The sequence below is a fragment of the Nematostella vectensis genome, chromosome 10 (genome assembly GCF_932526225.1).
Source record: "Nematostella vectensis chromosome 10, jaNemVect1.1, whole genome shotgun sequence".
NCBI lineage: Eukaryota > Metazoa > Cnidaria > Anthozoa > Actiniaria > Edwardsiidae > Nematostella > Nematostella vectensis.
Window position 1 is genome coordinate 2,178,429 of NC_064043.1, and position 23,028 is coordinate 2,201,456.

Genomic DNA, 23,028 nt, shown 5'->3' on the forward strand with positions numbered 1-23,028 from the left:
ATTTTCCAGAGTGCAACACCAGTGTTCGGCGAATCGTATTATATAATTGAGCATTATAATTTGCCGGTGGTTTGTTTATTTTGAGAGGCTCCAAGTCATGTGTCCTCCATCAGGAACTTTGAGCCGGGAGGACGTAGGAAAAGGGGAAGACCTAGAAAGACATGGTCGGATGCCACGCTTAACGGACCTTAGTGGACCCCATGCGCCGTCACACCTGCCAATAGGTGAACCCCATGCGCCGTCACACCTGCCAATAGGTTAACCCCATGCACTGTCACACCTGCCAATAGGTGAACCCCATGCGCCGTCACACCTGCCAATAGGTGGACCCCATGCGCCGTCACACCTGCCAATAGGTGGACCCCATGCGCCGTCACACCTGCCAATAGGTGGACTCTGACGTTAACCCCATGCGCCGTCACACCTGCCAATAGGTGGACTCTGACGTTAACCCCATGCGCCGTCACACCTGCCAATAGGTGGACTCTGACGTTAACCCCATGCGCCGCCACACCTGCCAATAGGTGGACTCCATGCGCCGTCACACCTGCCAATAGGTGGACCCCATGCGCCGTCACACTTGCCAATAGGTGAACCCCATGCGCCGTCACCTGCCAATAGGTGGACCCCATGCGTCGTCACACCTGCCAATAGGTGGACTCTGACGTTAACCCCATGCGCCGCCACACCTGCCAATAGGTGGACTCTGACGTTAACCCCATGCGCCGCCACACCTGCCAATAGGTGGACTCTGACGTTAACCCCATGCGCCGCCACACCTGCCAATAGGTGGACTCTGACGTTAACCCCATGCGCCGCCACACCTGCCAATAGGTGGACCCCATGCGCCGTCACACCTGCCAATAGGTGGACTCTGACGTTAACCCCATGCGCCGCCACACCTGCCAATAGGTGGACTCCATGCGCCGTCACACCTGCCAATAGGTGGACCCCATGCGCCGTCACACCTGCCAATAGGTGGACTCCATGCGCCGTCACACCTGCCAATAGGTGGACCCCATGCGCCGTCACACCTGCCAATAGGTGGACCCCATGCGCCGTCACACCTGCCAATAGGTGGACTCCATGCGCCGTCACACCTGCCAATAGGTGGACTCTGACGTTAACCCCATGCGCCGTCACACCTGCCAATAGGCGGACTCCATGCGCCGCCACACCTGCCAATAGGTGGACCCCATGCGCCGTCACACATGCCAATAGGTGGACCCCATGTGCCTCCACACCTGCCAATAGGTGGACCCCATGCGCCGTCACACCTGCCAATAGGTGGACCCCATGCGCCGTCACACCTGCCAATAGGTGGACCCCATGCGCCGTCACACCTGCCAATAGGTGAACCCCATGCGCCGTCACACCTACCAATAGGTGGACTCTGAAGTTAAATCGATAGTGAGTGATTGATTAAAAAAGTAAATGGGACCTTTTTGGAAGAGGGAGTTTAGACTATCACTGGCAAACAAAAGTAAATCATTTACTACGAATTCTAATCTTATTTTCAAAATTAAAGAAATACAGTAATACACAATTGGGGTTTGTCATTCCAGTTTGTATGGTAACCCTACGACCGCTTTTTGGCGGTTAAGGGCTAGACGGAATCCTCCCCCTTCGTCCTCAACACCCTACTACTATCAACCCCTTCCCTTTCTATATTTCGGGGGACTTAGACTTGGAGACAATTTCGCGTGTCTTTAATCGCGGTCGCAGAGAAAATGTTTGTTCGCAGATAATATTATTTTCTTTCTTTTCATTAAAAAAAAATGTACGTCAATGACAAGACATTTTGATTGCTGTTGAGATGCTATATTGCAGGATATGTATGACGATGAACAGAAAAATCAGAACTTTTTTAAACAATAAGAAAAAGACAATAAGAAAAAGAAACAGACTATGCCTGTTATGTCAACATTTTTTTCACTCTGTGCTGTTGATTCCCCTCTTTTCTTTATAAGCATCATGCCGCCTATGACGTCATGCCTATGACGTTGTTGCAGGCGATGCACGGTCCTTTGTCTATTCAGATACCATCGTTTTGCGATTTTAGTCATCGTGCACTTCATTTTCCATTAGCTCTTTCATAAATTACCCTGGATTCAAAAGGTTCTCGAAAAGTCGCCGAACGGCCAAAGTGAGCCGGAAGACGCGCGAAGTAAGCCCGAAGACTTGACGAATAATGCCGATGCAAGCCGGTGATGCGACTAGCCTCTGTAGAGGCGCCAAGGGTATTTTGGAAGTCTTTTCTAAGCATTCTCTCTTTTCCTTCGCGTATAAAACCATTCTCTACACCATGCTTTCCCCGTCACGAACCAGAAGCAAGTCCTCCTCGTGGTCCACCCGTCGGTAGGTTGTGGTCGTTTCACTTTTGTCAAAGACCTGTGTGAACATGTAAAGAGAAACAAATTGATAATCCATTTAGTATTGTTTTTATTCAAAAGTAACATATCCGTTGATGCATCAGTGTCTATTCTTTCCTCTTACATTTTAGGTTCAGGGTTAAGATGTGTGTAGTGGAAGCGAAAAATTTACGAATTTACCTTTGTCATATACTGGCGCCCCTCCACCCTATAAACATTCTAGCTCCGCTCTTGATATGTGCTTTTAATTGTGCTTAAAACTCAATCACGACTAAGACACTTGCCCCGGCTCGCTTGCACACTGGCTACACCCCTTTTTCATTTACCTTTTAACCTTACCATACCCCACTCTTGCTGATAGCGGCGCAGCGGTTCAAAGCACCTACCAGCCTTATAGTAGCAAACGAAGTCTATCAAATCATGATTGAGAAAGTTTGATGCCTTGGCTCGTCGTGTCCTGATCATGCATTTTCCAAATTTATCCATTTCATTTGCCCCTCCCCCTAGCTACTATTTAACCATACCACATCGAAGCGGTGCAGCGGTTTAAAACACCTCCCCTCTAGCTACTATTTTACCATACCACATCGAAGCGGGGCAGCGGTTCAAAGCACCTGCCGGCCTTGCAGCAGCAGATTATGGCCCACAGGCTAACACCAAGTTCCACCATGGCCAGGAAGACTATGATGGCGACCAGGGCAAGCTTCGTCTTGCACTGAGGCCCGCTTGGCGCCCCCAGGCGGTGGAATGACGGGTGCAGGTTGTACTCCGGGTGCCCGGATGGTTTATAATCACTGTTTGTCGAGCATTCGGATCTGTTGAGGAGATCGGGTACCGCGAAGCCGTAGCAGCCAGTCAAGGCGAAAGCAAGGATAAAAGCGGCGAGGGAAAAGCCAAGATAAATAGCGATCTGCAATGGGAAAACGACAGAACTATATGTAGGTTCTAAACCGTGGTCCTTGAAACCATATAATTCAAATTCCCGTATAAAAGGTGATCGCAGATCAACAAAAGCTGGTGCTGATTCCAGCAGGACCGTAGCAGGGGGTGGGGCACTGGGGGCACGTGCCCCCTCCCGCTGTTTCTGTATCGTGCCTCCCCCAATAATTCGAGGCCTGCTACGGTTATGTTCCAGTGATTTTGTTAATTATTCCGATCCCGCAGTAAATCCCTGGTCCTAAAAAGTCTCTGATCTTCAGGGGCGTAGGCAGGGGGTGGCCTAGGGGGGCCGCCCCCCCTTCAAGCAGCCAAAAATACAGTAAATGTATGAGGCATTATCTAAAACACAGGAGAAAATTCCTTGAAAGTCCCTTTTGGGCCCCCTGCTGTTAAAAATCCTGCCTACGCCGCTGATCTTCCTTATGTTATTCCAATGAGCGGCCCTGAAACTTCTTTGAAGTGGGAAAAATATTCAAATCATTTCAAATATTTTGACTTTATAAAGCTAGATCGTATAGCAAAATCTAAACTAATAAATAAATAAACTAAATAAACTAGTAAACAAATTCATGAATACCAAATGAAATATGTTTTATTTTAATTGCCGGGTAGCCAAATCAAATTCCGTTTGTTCCGCGTTCAGATATTTGAATCATTGTCAATACAGTACAGTAGTCAAATAAAGTACAGTAGTAAAATAAAACATGAGTGTGTGTGTTCAGCATTGATTGTTAAAAGTCAGCAAGTATTCTTTCTAGCATAGTCATTCTATATAGTTCTTCGGTGTACATGAAAAAATACGAACCAAAAGAACCTAAACAGCCTTATTTGTCAAAAGGTACCCCGATTTATAAGAACCTATTCTGCCTGGTCTTGGAAACTCTAGGTTCTTACACGCGGGTGTTTACGAGTAAGTTAAGAATAAAAGGGGTTAAAGATTGCGATCCTTTTTAATGAATTGTTAATATTTTTATGATTTACATATTAAGATGCGTGTAAGCTAAGAATATCAAAAATAAAAAATAAAAACTTCTTCCATGCGCGAATACTTTAATTATTGTCAAGATTTTTGTATCTATCTACTAGAATGCGTTTAAGCTAACAATGTTAAAGTATAAGATATCCTGCGCAAATAATTAAAATTTTTCATATTTTTGTTGACCTACATACTAAAATGCGAATAGCTGAGAATATACCGCTATCCTGAGTTAATCATCGAATGGTTGTCAACATGCGCTGAGTAGTATAAGGACGACGTACCAGTACTATTTTTGGCGTGTTCTCGTGTTGGCGGCGGGTGGCCATCACACCAAGCACCCCTGTCATACATACCTAAAAGACAAAGTACAAATGGAAAAGGCAGTCTTTTCTTAAGCTATAAGATATTCTGTCGCAAAGTAAAGGCCGGAAGCGTCAACTCTACCACCAAAGTGATTAGAAATTTTTAATTTTTTATATTAGTTGAGATGTGCTATTTACAGCTAGAATGATATTATTATGAGGAGAGACGACGGTCAAAAAAGCCATTAAAAAGCAAAAAAAAAAAAAAAAGGAACAATCGAGCATCCAACCCTACTTCAAAAACACCAAAAGATAATAGCTATAGTAATTTCATGCATGAAATTTGTTGTTTTCATATTGGTATCAGATCAGGCGTTAAAGCTGACGATAGATTAGCATTGCGCGTGTTTCCAAAAATACACTAAACTTTCCTTTCTCATTTACCGGTTTACTATTAAAAACACTCGCACGGCACTCAAGCGCATCTTCGCTAGATATTTTGGTAATGAATTTCAGTTGGTCCTGTTCTTTTGTTTATTTGATCAAGTGAACATAAACAAGCGGAAACGAAGCTAAAGCAACTGTGATTATTCTTTTTACTTCATCCGCCCTCTGATTAATAAACAAGTCACTTGCATTAATCCATTCAGCCAATGGCAAGCCACGCGTTTTACGAAACTAGAAGCCCTTCGGGCCTTTTCTCATGTTTATTGCGTGCGCGATTGTTAGTTTTATCGACTTGCTATCAGTGAAATATATTTCAAGTTTTAGATCATAATTGCCAATAAAGAACGCTAGTTTCGAAGTCATATATATTTTTTACTATACTGCGGAGTATTATCAGATTAAAACAAAAGTTTCAATCTGTCGTTTTCCCAAAGGTTAAAAATTCAGTGTCTGTTTAGATTCTTTTTCTTTATTCTTTTTTTTCGTGAACGGGCCATATCGAAAAAAAGATCAATATAATGGAAAAGACTAATAAATGCAAAAAGCCGACAGACGAAATAAATGTATTTTGCGCGCGGAGTACAGGTCACACCTGTGGTTTGTAAAAAAGCTTTAAAAAAAGAAAATCGAGCATAAGTAAAAAGCTAATGTACTTAAGAACAAGAATTCTACAATCTTTAACAGAAAACTGCGCGTTATTCTCCTCGATTTTCAACAGGAGTATGATTAACGACTTCACAGTAATGCGCGCTGTACCAAGATTACGCAAGATATAATCAGGATTATTAAAAGGAAGGCTGTGCCGTGCAGCCAATACTAAGTTTCGAAAGATGGGGAAAAGATCACTAATGGCGCCATGAAATTTAGGAGCAGATGTTTTTCAACCAATTTCCCTGATCCTATCTCCGCTTATAAGCAAATTGGGGAGCGGCTATTAAATCAAGAGAGAAGGGGAAAAGTAACTGAAGTACATAAAAGAAATGTTTACGACGCGTTTGATTTGATGTGAGGAAAATAGCGCAAGAAATTGGCTACAGCGTGCGTTGTTTAGATATTATATCACTACAAATTCTCTGGCGAGGATTCGGAATATTTCTGCTGAGGACGACTGACTTTTGCAATATTTTCTTGGTCTTTGTTGGCGTAAATTTACCATGATTGCAATAATAACAGACCACACTTACAGTATTAAGTGCTTATACTTGCCAAAAAGACATGATTATTAAACCATTAATAAATAACAACACGGCACTCACCAAAACACCAGACCAAACCGCTAAGGCAAGCTCTACCGTGAAAACGCGCGGCAGTCCGTGAGTCTGCTCCGCCAAACCGAAAATAAGACAAAGGCAACCCAGCAAAATCTGTGCGACTGCGGAGAGTCGCGTATGCCTACGGTTGAAGGCCATACTACGTTGATAACGGAAGGCTGTGTTTGTGGGCCTCAGTGTTAGGTATTGACACGTCTGCGAGTTTGAATCATGAGCTCAAGTGATTATGGTTTTGAGAGGTTGGCGCACGCGTGCAGATGGCGCCAATGTTTATCAGGCCTGAGCGACACGCGGTTCTAGTGCCGTAAATATTGATTTCAACGCTCCTCCCCCTGATGATAGACCTAAAGGATTGACTGTCTTTAAGCGAAATTCTTCGTTATTCCGCCTGCATAAATATTACTTATAAATACATAAACAAATAAATGTAAAACATTATTACACACAAATGATAAAATATCTGACTGTATGTCGTATGTTTTGCTGATTTGCTAACACTACACCACACTTGATGTGTTAGTTGTTAGAGTACGGCACTTAATCAGGACCCCCTTTTTAGAAAATACCTTTTTAGGAAACGGCGCACCATATCTCAGTTCGTAGACTCAAGTGGTCTGTCTGTCATGGAGTGGCTGCCTGGGGAGCAAGTTTCCTCTTTCTGTGGCACCGAAATTGTCCGCTCACACAACATTGAGTACCGCCATAAAAAAAACAATTAGTCGAGGCTATTGCAATACCATTTTAGATAAAAGGGAAAAACGATTAAATGCCCAAACCATACCGATCGTCACGTGGTCTATCTTTGCAACCGCTTTTAGTTTCGGGCTGACTGTGTGACCTTTACAACAAGGGAGCCCGAAGAAAATAGCGGTAGCAGGGGCGAGGGGACTAAGTAAGGACAAGAGAGCATAAGATATGCTCTCTTGGTAAAGAATACAAACGGCTGTATAAAAAGTTTGATGTAAGTCTGCTACGGGAAAGTAAAGGCCTCTAGCCAAACAATGGGTCAGCGGTACTATTGAAGAGCCATGAATATTAAAAAGCCTTAACCAGCCATACCGTTGTTTTCATTTGACCGTGGAAGAAAATTCATGTGATGAAATTTCGAAATAACCATCTACAAATAAAGATTTATACTTAATTTACCAATTAAACCTATAATAAAGCAGAAGTTTCCCTTAATCAGCCGATGGAAATGGTGCTTTCTCAACTAAGTATTTTGGTAGGATGACAAAATGGCGGCTAGCAAAGATTCTTTTAAACCTTATTTCAAGGTTTGTGGAATATTTGGACTCCCCTAGCGAAGAACCAACTTTATATCTAACGTGTCACCATGACAACTATAAAACTTTAATGTCGAGTGCAGCTTTACAACCGTCGTCAGAAGTAAAATAATCTCGTTAATTTACCGACAAAATTAGCAGGATTTACTAAACCACTTAGCGACCTTATTAACTTTTCCTAGTGCATAAACTTCGCTCAAAAGAGGCGCCATTGTCAAAAGTCGTGACAGGTAAATAGTGATTGTCAGCAAACAAAACGTTTAGATTGGTCGCAACCTTGCCTGAAAGAGCCGTCTAAAGAGATCTTGATAAATCTACTCGAACAACTTTGAGGTGGCCGCTACAATCTTTAACAACATAGCTTTCTAACTACACGCCCTGGACAATTTTATTATTCGGAATAAAGTACAGCTAGGAGGTTGTACAAGCTAGATGTGCTTAAAAATATCCGGTCCGAACAGAGCAGGAAGAAGGGTTACTTGAGTTAATTAATGGTCTGTTGGGATATAGTCGACTCTGATTGGCTGTCGTGTGTTCAGTCATTCGCATATCCCGAAGTAGTGGGACCCCTCATTGGTGCCCTGCGGCAGTGAAAATCTCGATAAAAATCAGAATTATACATCTCTCAACAGAGGGACCCAGGATTCCATAAAAAGAACTAAAAGTCGATCGATCACAGCGAGTCCCTTCACTGGTCAGTGGATGGATCTGAGCCGGTCTAAACCTTAAAAAAGTCAACGTGTTCGTGTAAACCTTTAGTCACCGAGGGATGCGTGAAGATCCAGCTAACTACACTACATATCAAACCATCTTGTCGAGATCCTAAGGTAGGATCAAACTGATGTTTCGTTTTTTATCATCTTTTATTGCCTGAATAGAAACCCTGCGACATACTCTTACGTGGCCAGCGTTTAGATACCAATTATCATGCTATCAACCCCAGCGGTTTCATGCATCGAGAAATGTCGGATTCACTTGATGATGTGCTAATGTGAGTAGGAGATAGCGGTTCAAGAGGCGATAAGGGTTCGGATGCATTCAGACTTTATTAGGGATGTGGTTATCGCAAACATAAGCTTGTTTACAGGTGTAGAAGATCTATCATTCCATTGCTAGATTCAAGTGAGATATCGGTGCGCTACGCTAAATAATGTAATCTGCCCCAAGCGTGCAGCTAGTATTAATTGTAATAATCCAGTTATACGGTTCATGACATTGGTCCGTAGACCAATATAATGGACCGGAGGTCTGTAATGGATACGCCAGTATGGACCGGGCTGCACTGGTATGTAGGGAGTTGGTGTATACGGGTTGTATGGACCGGGGAGCTGTATACTGGTAGTATGGACCGGGGTGCAGTATACCACTAGTATGGACTGGGTGTGTATACCGGTATGGACCGGGATGCTGTATACCGGTAGTATGGAACGGGGTGCTGTATACTGGTAGTATGGACCGGGGTGCTGTATACTGGTAGTATGGACCGGGGTGCTGTATACTCGTAGTATGGACCGGGGTGCTGTATATCGGTAGTATGGACCGGGGTGCTTTATACTGGTAGTACGGACTGAGTGCTGTATATCGGTAGTATGGACTGGGGTGTTGTATACTGGTAGTATGGACCGGGGTGCTGTATACTGGTAGTATGGACCGGGGTGCTGTATACTGGTAGTATGGACCGGGGTGCTGTATACTGGTAGTATGGACCGGGGTGCTGTATATCGGTAGTATGGACCGGGGTGCTGTATATCGGTAGTATGGACCGGGGTGCTGTATACTGGTAGTACGGACTGAGTGCTGTATATCGGTAGTATGGACTGGGGTGCTGTATACCGGTAGTATTGAACCGGGTGGTGTTCAAATGTACATCGTAAAATTTTCAAGGCAAGAACATGTGAAAATTGTTTTTATACATAATAAAAAGCAAACGTACTGATACGAAAACTAATGTCGTGTTCCCGAGTAGATTCGAGTAACCGAGGCTTCGAGTTATCAGAATTCTACTGTGCATGCATACGCTTATGTATACATAAAATTACTCACATTCTGATACGTTTTGTTTAGTTTTTAAAACACTCATTCAAAATGGATAGGTTTAACGTCATTCATCAATACCACGTCCGAATAACATTGTTTTGGTTTCGGTCATGTACACTTGTTTACACAAAGAAAAATACATTAATTATTGAAAAAAAAAAAAGGAAATAAAAAATACATACATTAATAATGAAATCAGTAGGCATGGATATAGCTGTACTTGTACCAATACTGATATAAAGGTGCGAACTGATGAAAATTGCTTTTTGTTGATCTGTTGATCTGGTTAAGCTTTGCACCTCACCTGACCATTTGATGGCGACGGCAAGGACAACGAAATCGAAAAAGGTGCCTTCTCGCGTTGAAAAATCTACTCCAGTTTAACTGCAATAAAATTAGCTAAACAATATAGCCAGAGACAGGTAGAAATATACTAAGGACATCAGTTCTACTGGAGCGAGCGTAGGAGTTTACATGCAAACGTCCGCGTCCTCAATTGACCGTGAAATTGGGAATTTTCACGTCGTGGTTTGGTGGGATAAACGGCTGAATTTTATCAGAGAGAACGCATTTTCACATGCTGCTATTAAATCCTGAATCAAATTCCATTGTTTTCTGCCGTCATCGTCCACGTTCCCGTCTTCGTTGCTGGTCTCTGATGTCTCACAGACGCCGAGCGATAACAAATTCCAAAAGCAAATCTCTAGAAAACAATTAAGCAGGCAAACATTGGCTTAAGGCTCGGTAAAATATGAGAGAGTAAATATATCGAGCAATCGCTGCAAAAAAAAATATTCTAGCATTCTAGCAAAAAGATATTCTAGCAAAAAATATCCGACAGATATCAAATGGTCTTTTTTTAACTAACCAGTTAAAGATGTTGCGAACTTCGTGTTTTCGGGGTTTTCGTTCCGGAAAACTATCAAAGCCTACAAGTAGGCTAAGATGTTCCCAATAGATTGGGGTGAAAGTTTTTATTAGAAATCACTTTTTTTAAGCGAAAAGTAAGACCGCTTTATTTTTTTTTTTGATGTTCTGATTGGACTTACAATGAGAAACAGGCTATAGGCCACCAAATATCAGAAATATTCCTTTGCAAGCACTTGTAAGCACCAGAAAAAAGCCAAAAATCAAATCAATTGTGTGCAATTTCAGGGGATCATTTGCGAGCCCGTCGAAAATTTTATGACTTCCCGATAACTAAATCGCTGTTACAGTATACTGTGCGCTGAATGCACCAAATGGTTATGTATTCGACTTTCCATATTTTTCGTTCTTTTTAAAGCTCGCTCAGGAGTTAGTGCATCTATTCAAACATTCTAGTTCAAGAGCACGACTTCCTTGGTGTTTACAAAGTGCATTAGCGACATGTCTCGGGTTTGGGTCGTGTGCGCGTCACGTCTCATCACCCCGCCTTGGAGTGTACGTGACAAATCCAGCACCTTGTGCACGTGGTGTTATCGCGGGAACGGTAAGTAATACGATTAAATGTGTGTTAACGGTGATTAATCATATCATCGTTTGGGGATAAAGACACAATAAGTCTGAAAACCAATGCATAGAAGGTAACGAAGACTTCCTACTGTGTAAACCCGATGACTCCATATTCACACCAAAGTTTGTGATTGTCAGGTCCGTAGACACAGGGGACACAAGGACGGTAGGACCACGGAATGGTAGGACCCCGGAATGGTAGGACCACGGAATGGTAGGACCCCGGAATGGTTCGGAGCACTTCCAAGCATGCAAGCACCAGGGGGTTTGTGCGACAGTGGAGCATTTAAGTTTTTAAAAAAATCGAGTAATGAGCATATTTTGATTGTTTTGGCAAAAGCATCGGGACATTTACTTGGGCAGCGCACAGGTAAATAATAGTTTGCTTGTTGCTTGATTTCTTTATGCACCAAGGATTCATAAGTGATCTACATCTTTCAGTATGGAGATTGCCTAAACATTCAAGCCTTACAAATAACGAGTACACCATGCTTGTGGATGTGTGATCAGCAGAAAACCAGAAAACTTGCCTATCATTTGGAAACGTGATTGTGACGCGGTGATAAAGTCACGTGATTTTGACGCGGTGATCAGTGAAACGTCACATGATTGTGACGCGGGGATAAAGTCACGTGATTGTGACGCGGGGATAAAGTCACGTGATTGTGACGCGGTGATTAAGTCACGTGATTGTGACGCGGGGATAAAGTCACCTGATTGTGACGCGGTGATTAGTGTGAACTCTCGTGATTGTGAAGCGGTGATCAGTGTTAAGTCACGTGATTGTGACGCGGTGATTAAGTCGCGTGATTGTGACGCGGTGATTAAGTCGCGTGATTGTGACGCGGTGATAAATTCGCGTGATTATGACGCGGTGATTAAGTCGCGTGATTGTGACGCGGTGATTACTGTAAAGTTGCGTGATTGTGACGCGAGTGATTAGTGCTTAAGTCACGTGATTGTGACGCGGTGATTAGTGTAAAGTCGCGTGATTGTGACGCAAGTGATTAGTGCTTAAGTCACGTGATTGTGACGCGAGTGATAAGTGTTAAGTCACGTGACTGTGACGCGTGCTTAGTATAAAGTCACATGATTGTGACGCGATGATCAGTGTTAAGTTACACGATTGTGACGCGGTGATCAGTGTTAAGTCAGGTGATTGTGACGCGGTGATTAGTGTTAAGTCACGTGATAGTGTAAAGTCACGTGATTGTGACGGTGGCGCGGTGGCTAGTGCAAATTAGCGGTGATTCTTGAGTCTGGTCCGTACCAGCACTTTATTTATGGGAACGAAACTCACTGATATTCCTGATGACTGTCTTAACACCATATCAGTTATTTTAACGTTAGTGATTTCGGTAGCTACCTTCGGGAAATTTCTAGACCGTGTGCACAGGTAGGCCGAAACTGAAAGCGGCTGGCGCCGAGTTGACTTGCCTGCCAAACCTTCCATGTCTCGGGAATGTCTATCCGTCACCTGTTATATATCTGGCGGGTAGCAGTCGCCACAGAGGACAGGGGTCAGACTAATAAAATGAGGCCGCTATTAATAACCCACTAGAAGATTCACTCAATGCATGTGTCATATTGTATATCGATGCCACATTTGGGCACACTTCCTGGCTCTGAATGGAAGGTTTTATTAGATTTGCGCTCGCACGCACCATCAGACCGTGGCACGCGATCGCAGTTTGCACTCATTCCTATTGATACTATCACGAAAAAGGCGGGAAAAGCATTAACAGTTCCCGGAATCTACCACTGTTACCTTCAAGGTAGGATATCGATAGCCTAACACTTGGCGCATATGATCACGTGTTTTTCTGTGTCCTTAGGGTCCTGATTATTGCGGCGTCTCGGAGTGAACTGATAAGTTGTTTATTGATTACCATTACCGTTTTAAGGTCATCCATGCTTTTAGAGGGTCCATATGTGCTCAATTGCCTCCTAGAATACTCGCCCGTACCGTTACTCGCAGTCCTCAAGGAATGAACGCGTTATTACAGTAAAACCTCTTTAAAGCCACCCTCAATTAAATGGCCACTTGTTCAAAACAGTCTCTGCCATTCGCACCAAGGTGCGAGAAAGCGTTCATTTCCATCGGCAGAACTGGGGAAATTATTTAATATTATTCGGTAAATAAAGCATTATTTAATAATAAGGCATTATTTTCAGGTGGTTATTAGAGATTTCTTTTCCTAAATTGTCAATAACAAATGTCTGGCTGACAGGGTCTCTTTAAGTCCCTACGCGAGTTTTTTTTCTTAAATGAATTTTAATATAGCATAAAACAAAGTTAAGACTTGCATGGCTATAAACATAACACAAATAATAGAAGACAAAATATAGGAAAACCTTTTGCCTTTTTGGTCTATTAATGATCATAAAACGTTAAAGTAATTAGTGGATGTACCTCAAGTTTTGGTCAAACGGCTCCTGTGGATTTTACCCGAAAAGTCTTAATTGCGGTCTTTTCAAATTAACACAAAATAGTACCGTCTCAAGAGAAAGATTAAATTTTAAATCTTAGTTTTGCACCACACAGTAAATAGAATGAAGAGTGAAAAAAGTATTGAAATCGCGGTTAAAATGGATCTGATGTGAAAGGGGTAGGGGTGGCGATGAAGTGGAGGATGGTGATGGTGGTGGTGAGGTTGATAAATCAATTATAGGAAAACGACCCTTTTCTTAATTTTACTCCGTGATTAAGATTGAGATTGAGATTGAGATTGAGATTGAGATTGCCGCGGAGGCAGTGATCGTGTAAGTTGGACTCTTTCGAACGTGTTCACGAAATAGTGCTTCATGCAAATTAGTATTTACAAAAAACACATTATTCGGAAATGTTTTGCTCTCGCCCCAGCCCACCTCGAACACGCGCGTCACAGGATTCCCATTATTCTAAAACAAAACATTCTGAATATCCCCGAAAGAGCCGACATGCAGTTTCCAATAAGACTTGTAATCCTTCGCCGCACCACAAGCACTAGGTGCTTTTTTCCTAGCAAACTCCAACAATACATCACAAACCAAATAAAGGCACAATTGAAGACAAGACAAACGAGGAAGTTTATTACATAGCAATTAGCATACATTAGCATCGCATTTCACAGACGGCGCATGTCAGCATATCGCGATGGCCCGGGCGCCGCGTCCAATGCATTACACCCTTGGCGCCCATTTATCCCTCATACATGTGATATTGTGACGTGAAGTGGTCTAAGTATCGTCCGACCCCTCACAATTATCTTTGATTGGTAAATAATATCTTGTTAATTAGGTGACCAGAGAAAGAATAAACCAATCGGGGCAGAGCGCATGAATGCCTCGGGCTAGGCCTCAACTTGCTTGCTTAGTTACAATTAATTTTCAGACTGTACAGCATCGCACACATCGCGTTTAAAACGCCATTGAGTAGTCCCTCGCGACAAATATTGGCGCCCTCGTTGAACTGAATTATTCGTGGTTTGACATTCCGACGTTTGAATGTCCCTGGTAAAGAGACCTTGTTGAGAAGTCAAGGATAGTCAAGAATAAGGTCTTAGTTGTGTCGCCTGACAACAGCGCGCGCGATATCGCTCACCTTGAATGAATCAACCATTAGCATAGCATTGTAGGTAAATACTCGGTTTTCTTAGCGCTAAAGCAACCGTAGAATTATTGTGTTGACATTATAGCTTAATTCTGCGTCCAGCTGTGAGCGAGAAAAAAATCATCAGTGGTGAATAGCATTCCACAGAGTAGATTCTCCAGTCAATCACGGCGTCAAAGTGTCATATTACTATGAAGCTCTCTAAATATAGCACGCTATACTAGACTAAGAACTAGTGATTGGACGGCCGGCCTCAGGTTCACTGTTTTATTTCTCTACTTAGGAAGGTTTCTGCACCGATGCCCACGGACTTGTGAGTTCATCCACTTGTGCGACGAAGGGCAATATTATAAAACGGCTCGCTGCGAGTCTTTCATAGCAGTCAAGGCTTCGTAACACAGCTCATGTTCCGGAATTCGAACGCTGCGCTGGTGAAGACAGATTTGGAGTTGAGTTCCGATCAACATCACAAGAGGTCATGGGCAGCTAAGCGAGTTTAAATGCGATTCGGGATTGATTGCAAGGCTCAAGGGAATTCCGCTATATCATGTCGTCCATTCACATTTCTCAGTTTGACACTAAGGCTGTTGGGTATAACACAAGAAGTACAAAGCAAGCGCGCTCCAAAACAGAGACGAGACTCGAGGTTCGCGAAACTAGAGTGCAGACAACCGCAGGAATAGATATTCAACCGAGCGATTCTCGCTCCAGTACACAAACAACAACCCATGGCAAATCAATTCACAAAGGCTTAAAGATCTCGAAACCGCGAAGCCATGTTGCTAGTTCGTGGTGTAGTGAAGAGCCCTCTAATAATAACATAACAACCGAACACGTTTCCACCGCCATCCACTATATTGGAGGTCCTAAAAATATCAAACCCTCGCAGAAAAATGTTGTCTCTTGTAATACGCAGGCAAAAAGCGTGCGACCCTGGTGTAGAAGCTCGTTAATGATGGAGAGCGAGCGAGGTACTCTCGCCGGCTCGAACCACATACCGGGGATACCTAAACTAGCAGCAAACGAACAATCGACTCAGCGAGTCGAACGTACCATCTATAACACAACCCCTGTAGCTAGTATAACAAGCTTTCAGCAGAATTTCACTAAGGCGTCGAGCTCGGCAAAGAACGTGCGAAGCGTAGTGACAGATTTCAAAAGCACCTCGAGTAAGCCGAGTTCGGAAGAGACAACGGGTAAACAGACAGACGAATTGCGTGTCATAGGGCAATCGGGATTGAACCCGTGGAATGTGAGCCCTGCTAGTGCGACTGCGGACTGCTTTCCCAGTAAAGCGGATCGCTCCAATCCTTATGGCAAACTGAGAAGCAGAAATGAGAAGCAGCGGAGTGATTTCCACCAAGTCGGTGTTGATCAATCGCAAATGGACGGCCTAGTAGGGCGAAGCGCTCGCAGCCGAGCTCAGCAGAGCGAAAACACGAACACAGATGTTGGTGAATCGAGCGCTGCACTCTACGACTACGAATCTCAGGAGCAGTGCACTCGACACACGAATTACAAGCATTACTCCTCGACTTGCCGTTCTGGGCCGCCAAGCACATATACGGAATCGGCAAGCGATGGATTCAGCAGCTCGCAAAGTGACGCTAGTATGTCTTCGTCGGCGGATCTCTCACGGACTAATACGAGTTCCTCGAAGCGCAGAAAACGCGTAAAACGCAAAGTCTCGGGGAAATCGATCGGAGCGAGGGAGAGAGATGACAACACAAGCGAGGGAGAGTCGGATACCCTGCGTCGACATGATCGGCGCTTTCGGAAACGGGATGACGAAGGAATTCAAGCATTAGCCGCGAAATCCAGTGAGCAATCAGCGAAAGGGCAAACGTATGTATTGGGGAGTACGACTACCGGAGCAAAAGCTGGCAGCCAATTCAGGTCAAGTAGTTTAACTTCTGTCAGTTCTACTGAAGGCAATAAAGGTAGTTCGCGGACGCAATCGCCTTCTCTTACTCCAAGAGGGGCTACCTTGGCAAAGAAAATTCAAATCCAGTCGTTTTCGGCGGTTTATACGAGTTTTAATAAGGACAACAAAGAGAACCAGCCACGGAGGCGAGCCTCGACTGAGGAGAGAACTCGTGACAGAATCATGGAAAGATCAATCAATTCAGATAACACAGGGTCAGGGGCTAGTCTGGATAAGGAACATGGGTCTGAGCGAGGGAGCTCCGTACCCAGCAAGGGCAGGCCGTTCACTCTCAGGAATAAGAGGTTCCGAATGAAGAGGAGTTCGTCTAAGGATACCTCTAGTCCTTACACAAGTGATGCAGACAGCACCGCGAGTACCCCTCAGTACCGGTGTGCTGAGGACAGATACTCCTCAGACCAGGACATCACGCACTTTACAGACCAGCAAGCAAGTAGAACGTCTATATCCCCCATCCCTACCATCCCCCCGGCAACCAACATCTCTAGTTCATCTGCCGACAGTTCCTTCCAGACTCATGCAGTAGGTAGTCTCGAGGACGAGGTGTTCTCAACCAGGACGTATGGTATGGGGAGGGAGGCTATGGAGAGTAGTTTTATGAAAGGAGAGGAGGGTTTGGGTGGTCGGGATACTGGGCATGCTACCCTTGGTGAACCCACCCCAACAGTTGTAATACCAGGGTCTGCATCGGAGCAAAGTGATGACGATGATGTTTGGGTTTCGCAAAGCTACCCACCTCGAAGGGCCTACCCAGAACCGCCACAGTCTCTCACATCACCATACAGCTTTAACAGACCTTTGTCGATCGTGAACGAGCAGGAAGAAATGGAAAATACTCTATATAGCAACAGTGAGGGTGGTGAGACCTCCAATAAACGCAACGGCTTTCAGGCAAGGAAGACCTCAAAAGAGGGGAGAAAGGACACGGGCGCTGAGGTGTCCCCCCTGAGGCGAGCATCATATGTGAGGGCACAACAAAATGTTGGAGATTTTGCACTGTTCCGTTCTTTTGATGATGATTCACAATATGAACCTATCATGATGCCAGATTTGGATTCAGATAATCATTCTCACAAATCAAAGTCTAGTTCCAAACATTCAAAAAAGAACAGGAAGTCTAAAGAAGGTTCTCTTGATAATTTTATATCTCCTAAAGAAATTGTAAAGTCATATAGCAATTCTGACCAGGAAAATAGTTTGGAATTACTTGAGGAGCAGGAGGGGGACTTGATATCCTTCGATGATGGCAATGGTGATAGTCCTTGCGAATCTAAAGGGGTTGACGGTTCTGGGGAACCAGTGAAAAAAAGAAAGAAGAAGATATCTAGACCCAAAATCCCAACAATATTCTATGCTGATGAAACTAAATCAACCGAGGAAGAGGAGGAGGGCAATGATGACATTGATGATGATGATGTGAGTGAAGGGATGGTTGTGCAGAAAGCAAGGGAGGAAACAATGGGACAGGATTCCATGGATGAGAAATGCATAGGAGGGTCTACAGAAGAGGGTAAGATCAATTTATATTAAAAATAAAAAGTTAAACATTTTAATATCCATTGAATGGTGGATCAAAACCTGATCTTTGAAGTTTACGATTTGTCAAATTCTCAGATTCTGGTAAAGGAATTTCTTATATGCCTATCAAGTGACAATAAAATGTGTTAGGGGTATTTGTGTTAAAAACATCTAGTATCTTTCTAAGCAAATCTATCAAGCAATTTTAATCCTTTGTGCAATACATTTTTGTTTTCATAAAAAAAATACCAAAAAAAAAACATCTCAATTTAAAAGAGAACAATTGTGGGATTACTATACCATCCCTCCTTACAATACAATCAAGGGCTTCCAAAATTTCTGTTACTGGTAAAAAATATTGCATGACACACAGTAAATTCTCTATCAAATGAACTCTCTAAAAGAGTATGATCTGTTGCTCAATACCGATCATACCAGAGTCCAAGTTATGCCCCAAAATGTGATAGCGAGTTGATATCTTACAATCAAGTTATAAATAACCCACTGATTATATGAAATCTTTTTGCATAATACATAATGTAAAGGCATAGCAAATGTGATCATGGCATAGACTGTTCATTTGAATGGGAATTTGGTGTTTTTTTTTCAACTGGCCTAGCATGTGAGCTGCAAAAGTTCCTGGTGTAGGTAGGGCAATCTCAGGATTATGTCTGTTATGAATTGAGCGATGCATTGTCTAAGATATTTTTTTTTAATAACAAAGGAAATACTGAATGTCAGTATATCAGATTATCCAATCCAAAGCAGCTAATTTTTATACCTCAAAATTTCCATTTCTATTCTAGCCTTGAGAGGTTTAACTATAGTCATTGGTATAAAATGAGACAACTTGAAGAAAAGGTACGTTTGAATTTGGTTGAAATTCAAATGTCATCAACATAGGATAGGTTTTGATGGTATCAGCTTCCCAACATACTTATCAGACATACTAAACATCTTTCTACTCGTTCTGTTTTTAGTATCATCAGATTCATCTCTTTGCTAGGGTATCTTGTGCTTTGTTTGATTGAAAATCCATTTGAGAATAGAATCACAAATATGATTAGATTGATTGTTTTAATTTATCAGCAAATTATTTATTTTCAGTGTAAACGTTGAAAATAATACATCAGCTTAGGTGTTTTGAAGTAACATTGACAATGTGATTTTTTAGGAATATATTGACATGTTTAATTTCATGAACAATCATATTGTTAAATATTCTATTTACAAGAAAATGTTTATTATAAACAGTGTGCCTGTATTAAGGGGCTTATGGGAATTTAGCATAAAACCTTAGATGACAAGTGATAGGCCATATTTGCTTTTAAAGCCTACAATGTGGGATTTTTGTATTAAGTTTCAAAAAATCCTTGTTCATCCTATATGTATTACATGGATAATTCCCTGATTAATAAGGCTAAAATGAATCTCCCAATCTGTATTTTATTCTTGTTACACAGTTTCATTATGATTTTACCTCAAAAGCAACTGAAATATATTCAAACCACAATTTTACTCATGTTTTGTTGTTCACTGTGTGCAATTAAGTGGCCCCCAGGCTGTTTGGTTCTAAATGCACTGAGCTATTGTGCATAAAATAGTACCAAATATGATTGACCTTCCTCTAGAGATTGCTGAGAGAACTTGAATATAAGAGATCTTATTTATTCTTTCCCTTGTGAACAGCAGGTGGCTATTATCTTAGAGGCAACCCGATTCAATATATAGCTCACAGATCATCTGATTTGCTTGAGGGAATTCAAGTATATCTAGTTCATTGTCCGATATTTAACATCATTTATTATTGCTTTAGGAATTACCCTTAGTTCCAATGCATGAAACTCAGAAATATAAGGAGGCCATCAGAGGTCCCTATGACAGGCATTGTCAGACAACACTACAATGCTTGTATTGAACAAGCAAACTGTACCATGTCAATAAGATAAATATTGTATTTGTCTACTGTATTTATGCAGAATTACAGAGAGCATTTGCACCTTACCATTAATTTTCCCATTTTTATTTACAGTATTTTGTATAAGTATAAATAAAATCATTTTCATTACAAAGAATCAAACTATAAATTTTATGCTTTTTCTTTAATTTCAGGGGATGCCATCCTTTCTGATTATGCCATAAAGTGTCCTGGGTTTTAAAGTTTTTTTTTTTTAGTTATTAGAACATCTTGGTTTTGTTATAATTTAAAAAAAAATCATTACCCATGGATTGTACAGTAATGAAAGCCACGAGTGCCATCAATCTCATTTCAATAATCCGAGTACCATGTGGATACATGGATTCCATGGTTTTATAAATCATACTTGGTAAAATATATGTACTGTAATATAGTAAACGTTACATCAACAATAATGACAAAAAAACAATAACAAATAATTTCACTCTATGCTTTGCTACACTTTGTGTACTGTATATTATTCAAGATAGCTGTATGCACATCAATCTTATTATATCATTATAACAGTATACTTTTTTTTACTCTATACTCCTTTGCATTATCATTATTACTGTATTTAAAAAAAAATGCTTTATTTATATTATCATTTGAAAAATATTATTTATATTATCATTTGAAAAATATTACTATTATTACTATTATTATTAGTACTGTATTTGTGTTATTATAATTGTTATTACTGTTAGTACTATCGCTATTACTATTGCTATGGTTATTGCTATGAATATTACTATTGCTATTGCTATGAATATTACTATATTTCCAGACACAATTCCAACACCTCTAGAGGTTACTTGAACATTGACAGAATTAATGATATAACGTCTGTAGTTATTTCGACTATTCTTATATTTCTCTTTTTTTATTTTAATTTTATGAATCTATTTTTAGCTTTGTCTTCCCTATAAAGTTGACAGTCAACTGGAATAACTAATTTGCTGTTACGGTAGTTTGGCACCGACATTCTTTAATGCACTCTATAATAAGTTTACTTGTTCCATAAAAATGTTTCAATAATATTTACAATAATTGAATGCTATCTTTTATTTGTAGATTTGGACATGATTGAGAATTCTTCCAAGAGAAACACTCTTGTTGCAATTGAAAGTGATGATGAGAGTAGTACTCCGAAAATTGGCTGTTCTCCAGTCCCTGATGTAACAGATGAAGAACGGATGACACTCATTGCTGATGAAGGCTTGACAAAGAGCAGAAGTGCAAGGCTTTCTCCCTATCCTACTCCCCCACAAATCACAACTGACTTATATATTGAAGATAATGATGAGGACGATTCAAGTTTGAAAAAAGTTGAAACTATTTATGATCTGTGTGAGGAAGAGAAAGATGGAATTTCATACATTGACGATGAGCATGGCTTGTACCAGGATGTGAAAAGTGTAGAAAGTTACGGAACCCAAAGCGACACCATTGAGTCACCAGAGCCTAAACATGTACATGATAAGTACTCATTATCTACAAGTGGGTTTAGTGAGGCCATAGGAGAATTATCAGATAGTGAAGAGATACCGACAGATAACAATCTATTGATTGGAAATGGTAAGAGTAGCAGTGATGACGGATGGCGTTCTCAAAGTGACCCAAGTGGGGGTGGAAGGACTAATGGTGCAGGTGCCCCATTGTGTGAAACCATTGCCGAAGCAGCAGAGTTAAACAATTACAGGAACAGTAATAGTGCACCAAACCTGATAACTGAAAAGGTGATGAAAGAGTCTGCCCAATTAGCAAAAAGAGTAAGTAAAAATCACCTAGACGTTAGGCCGACTGTGTCTAGGACTAAATCGACTCCATCCGCTTTTCTGATGCCTTCTGTTGAGAGAATGGAACTTGTGCGACGTAAGAGTGAGGGCAGCATGGATGATTTCCATATTGAGGGAAGTATGGACGATGATTTTGAATCCTCTGAGGAGTATGCAAAGAATATCAGGGCAGTTAAGTCAGCACCAACGACTCCAACTGCACCCAGAAAACAGATTTATCAAAACCAATTTTCAGCTGAAAAAACTCAAATGAAGCTTGCAAAGCTTGCAGCTATGGAACCTATTTATGAAACACCTCCTACTGAAACTGTGAAGCCTATTCCCTTACCGGAGCCTGTAAAGCTTGAACGAAAGAGTGGACTTATTCCTGCTACAGACGAGACAAGGCCCCCAGTTACAGGCACATCAACCAAGTCTAAAGCCAAGCAGAGCGTAAGTTAAATGTCCCTACTAGTCTAAAGCCAAGCAGAGCGTAAGTTAAATGTCCCTTTAGTCTAAAGCCAAGCAGAGCGTAAGTTAAATGTCCCTACTAGTCTAGAGCCAAGCAGAGCGTAAGTAAAATGTCCCTACTATCTAGGTGGAGGTCCTGGAATGTTATACAGGGTGATTAATCACTAAAAAACAAAGTTCTGGCTTCCTCTGTCTATTATTATGTCTTTTGTCAGAGTTCCCTCTTTTTGATGACACTCCCTTTCTGAGGATCAGTAAAGTTTTTCACGTTACTTTCTGTTTAGAAAAAACATCAGTCCGTTACGTGAAATACGCCTGCACTAACAGTAATTCAGCCATGGTGGACGAACATCATAGGTCAATAAACTCTACTCGACGAGTCTAAAAATGGGATCCACACTGAGTTATACTTAAAAGTTACTTTGCTGTTGGCTCACAACAACTAATTATTTCACTACCTAGAACTGAGTAAACATTACCTTTTGCTAGACTAAACTTATTTATTTACCTGTTAGCAGTCCTGGTTTCTTCTCTTCAACGTGCCAACTCATTCATTCTCTGCTTTCATTCATTCCCATTTGTAAACATGGCCGCCACTCCGGCCTAGTTTTCTGCAGAACTACTTACACAGGAAGCCCACATA

The 23,028-nt window shown here is 41.8% G+C and overlaps 3 protein-coding genes across 9 annotated transcripts in view; 1 reads left to right on the forward strand and 2 right to left on the reverse strand.

The window, feature by feature from the left end:
* Window positions 1–258: 258 nt before the first annotated feature.
* On the reverse strand, window positions 259–1,560 carry LOC125573133 (metacaspase-1-like). The gene is made up of 4 exons (XM_048733483.1): window positions 1,543–1,560; window positions 1,146–1,393; window positions 903–1,100; window positions 259–379 (listed from the first exon to the last, which is right to left on the reverse strand). Exons 1-4 carry the CDS (start codon window positions 1,558–1,560, stop codon window positions 259–261), a joined length of 585 nt encoding a protein of 194 aa, XP_048589440.1.
* Window positions 1,561–1,745: 185 nt separating this feature from the next.
* On the reverse strand, window positions 1,746–23,000 carry LOC116620705. 3 transcript variants are annotated; one of them, XR_007314035.1, is made up of 5 exons: window positions 22,894–23,000; window positions 6,877–10,333; window positions 4,572–4,643; window positions 2,956–3,282; window positions 1,746–2,391 (listed from the first exon to the last, which is right to left on the reverse strand). XR_007314035.1 is itself a non-coding variant. In XM_032386352.2 (4 exons), exons 1-4 carry the CDS (start codon window positions 6,446–6,448, stop codon window positions 2,259–2,261), a joined length of 654 nt encoding a protein of 217 aa, XP_032242243.1. In that variant the 5' UTR covers window positions 6,449–6,704; the 3' UTR covers window positions 1,746–2,258. The 3 variants fall into 3 exon arrangements, 2 of the variants coding, with proteins under 2 accessions (XP_032242243.1, XP_032242244.1); XM_032386352.2 differs by lacking the exons at window positions 6,877–10,333; window positions 22,894–23,000 and adding an exon at window positions 6,296–6,704 and having other exon boundaries at window positions 2,987–3,282; XM_032386353.2 differs by lacking the exons at window positions 6,877–10,333; window positions 22,894–23,000 and adding an exon at window positions 6,296–6,650.
* LOC5516516 (rho guanine nucleotide exchange factor 17) overlaps window positions 8,289–23,028 on the forward strand; it is a 35,940-nt gene continuing 21,200 nt past the window's right edge. The window contains exons 1-3 of one of the 5 annotated variants that reach the window (XM_048733792.1): window positions 8,289–8,420; window positions 15,000–18,171; window positions 21,211–22,367. In XM_048733792.1, coding sequence (XP_048589749.1) covers window positions 15,264–18,171; window positions 21,211–22,367 — 4,065 coding nt within the window. In that variant the 5' untranslated portion in view covers window positions 8,289–8,420; window positions 15,000–15,263. Of the gene's footprint in view, window positions 8,421–14,211; window positions 18,172–18,204; window positions 18,828–18,985; window positions 19,041–21,210; window positions 22,368–23,028 lie in introns of those variants that run through there. The other 4 variants (XM_048733795.1, XM_048733793.1, XM_048733791.1 and 1 more) reach the window with 4 other exon arrangements.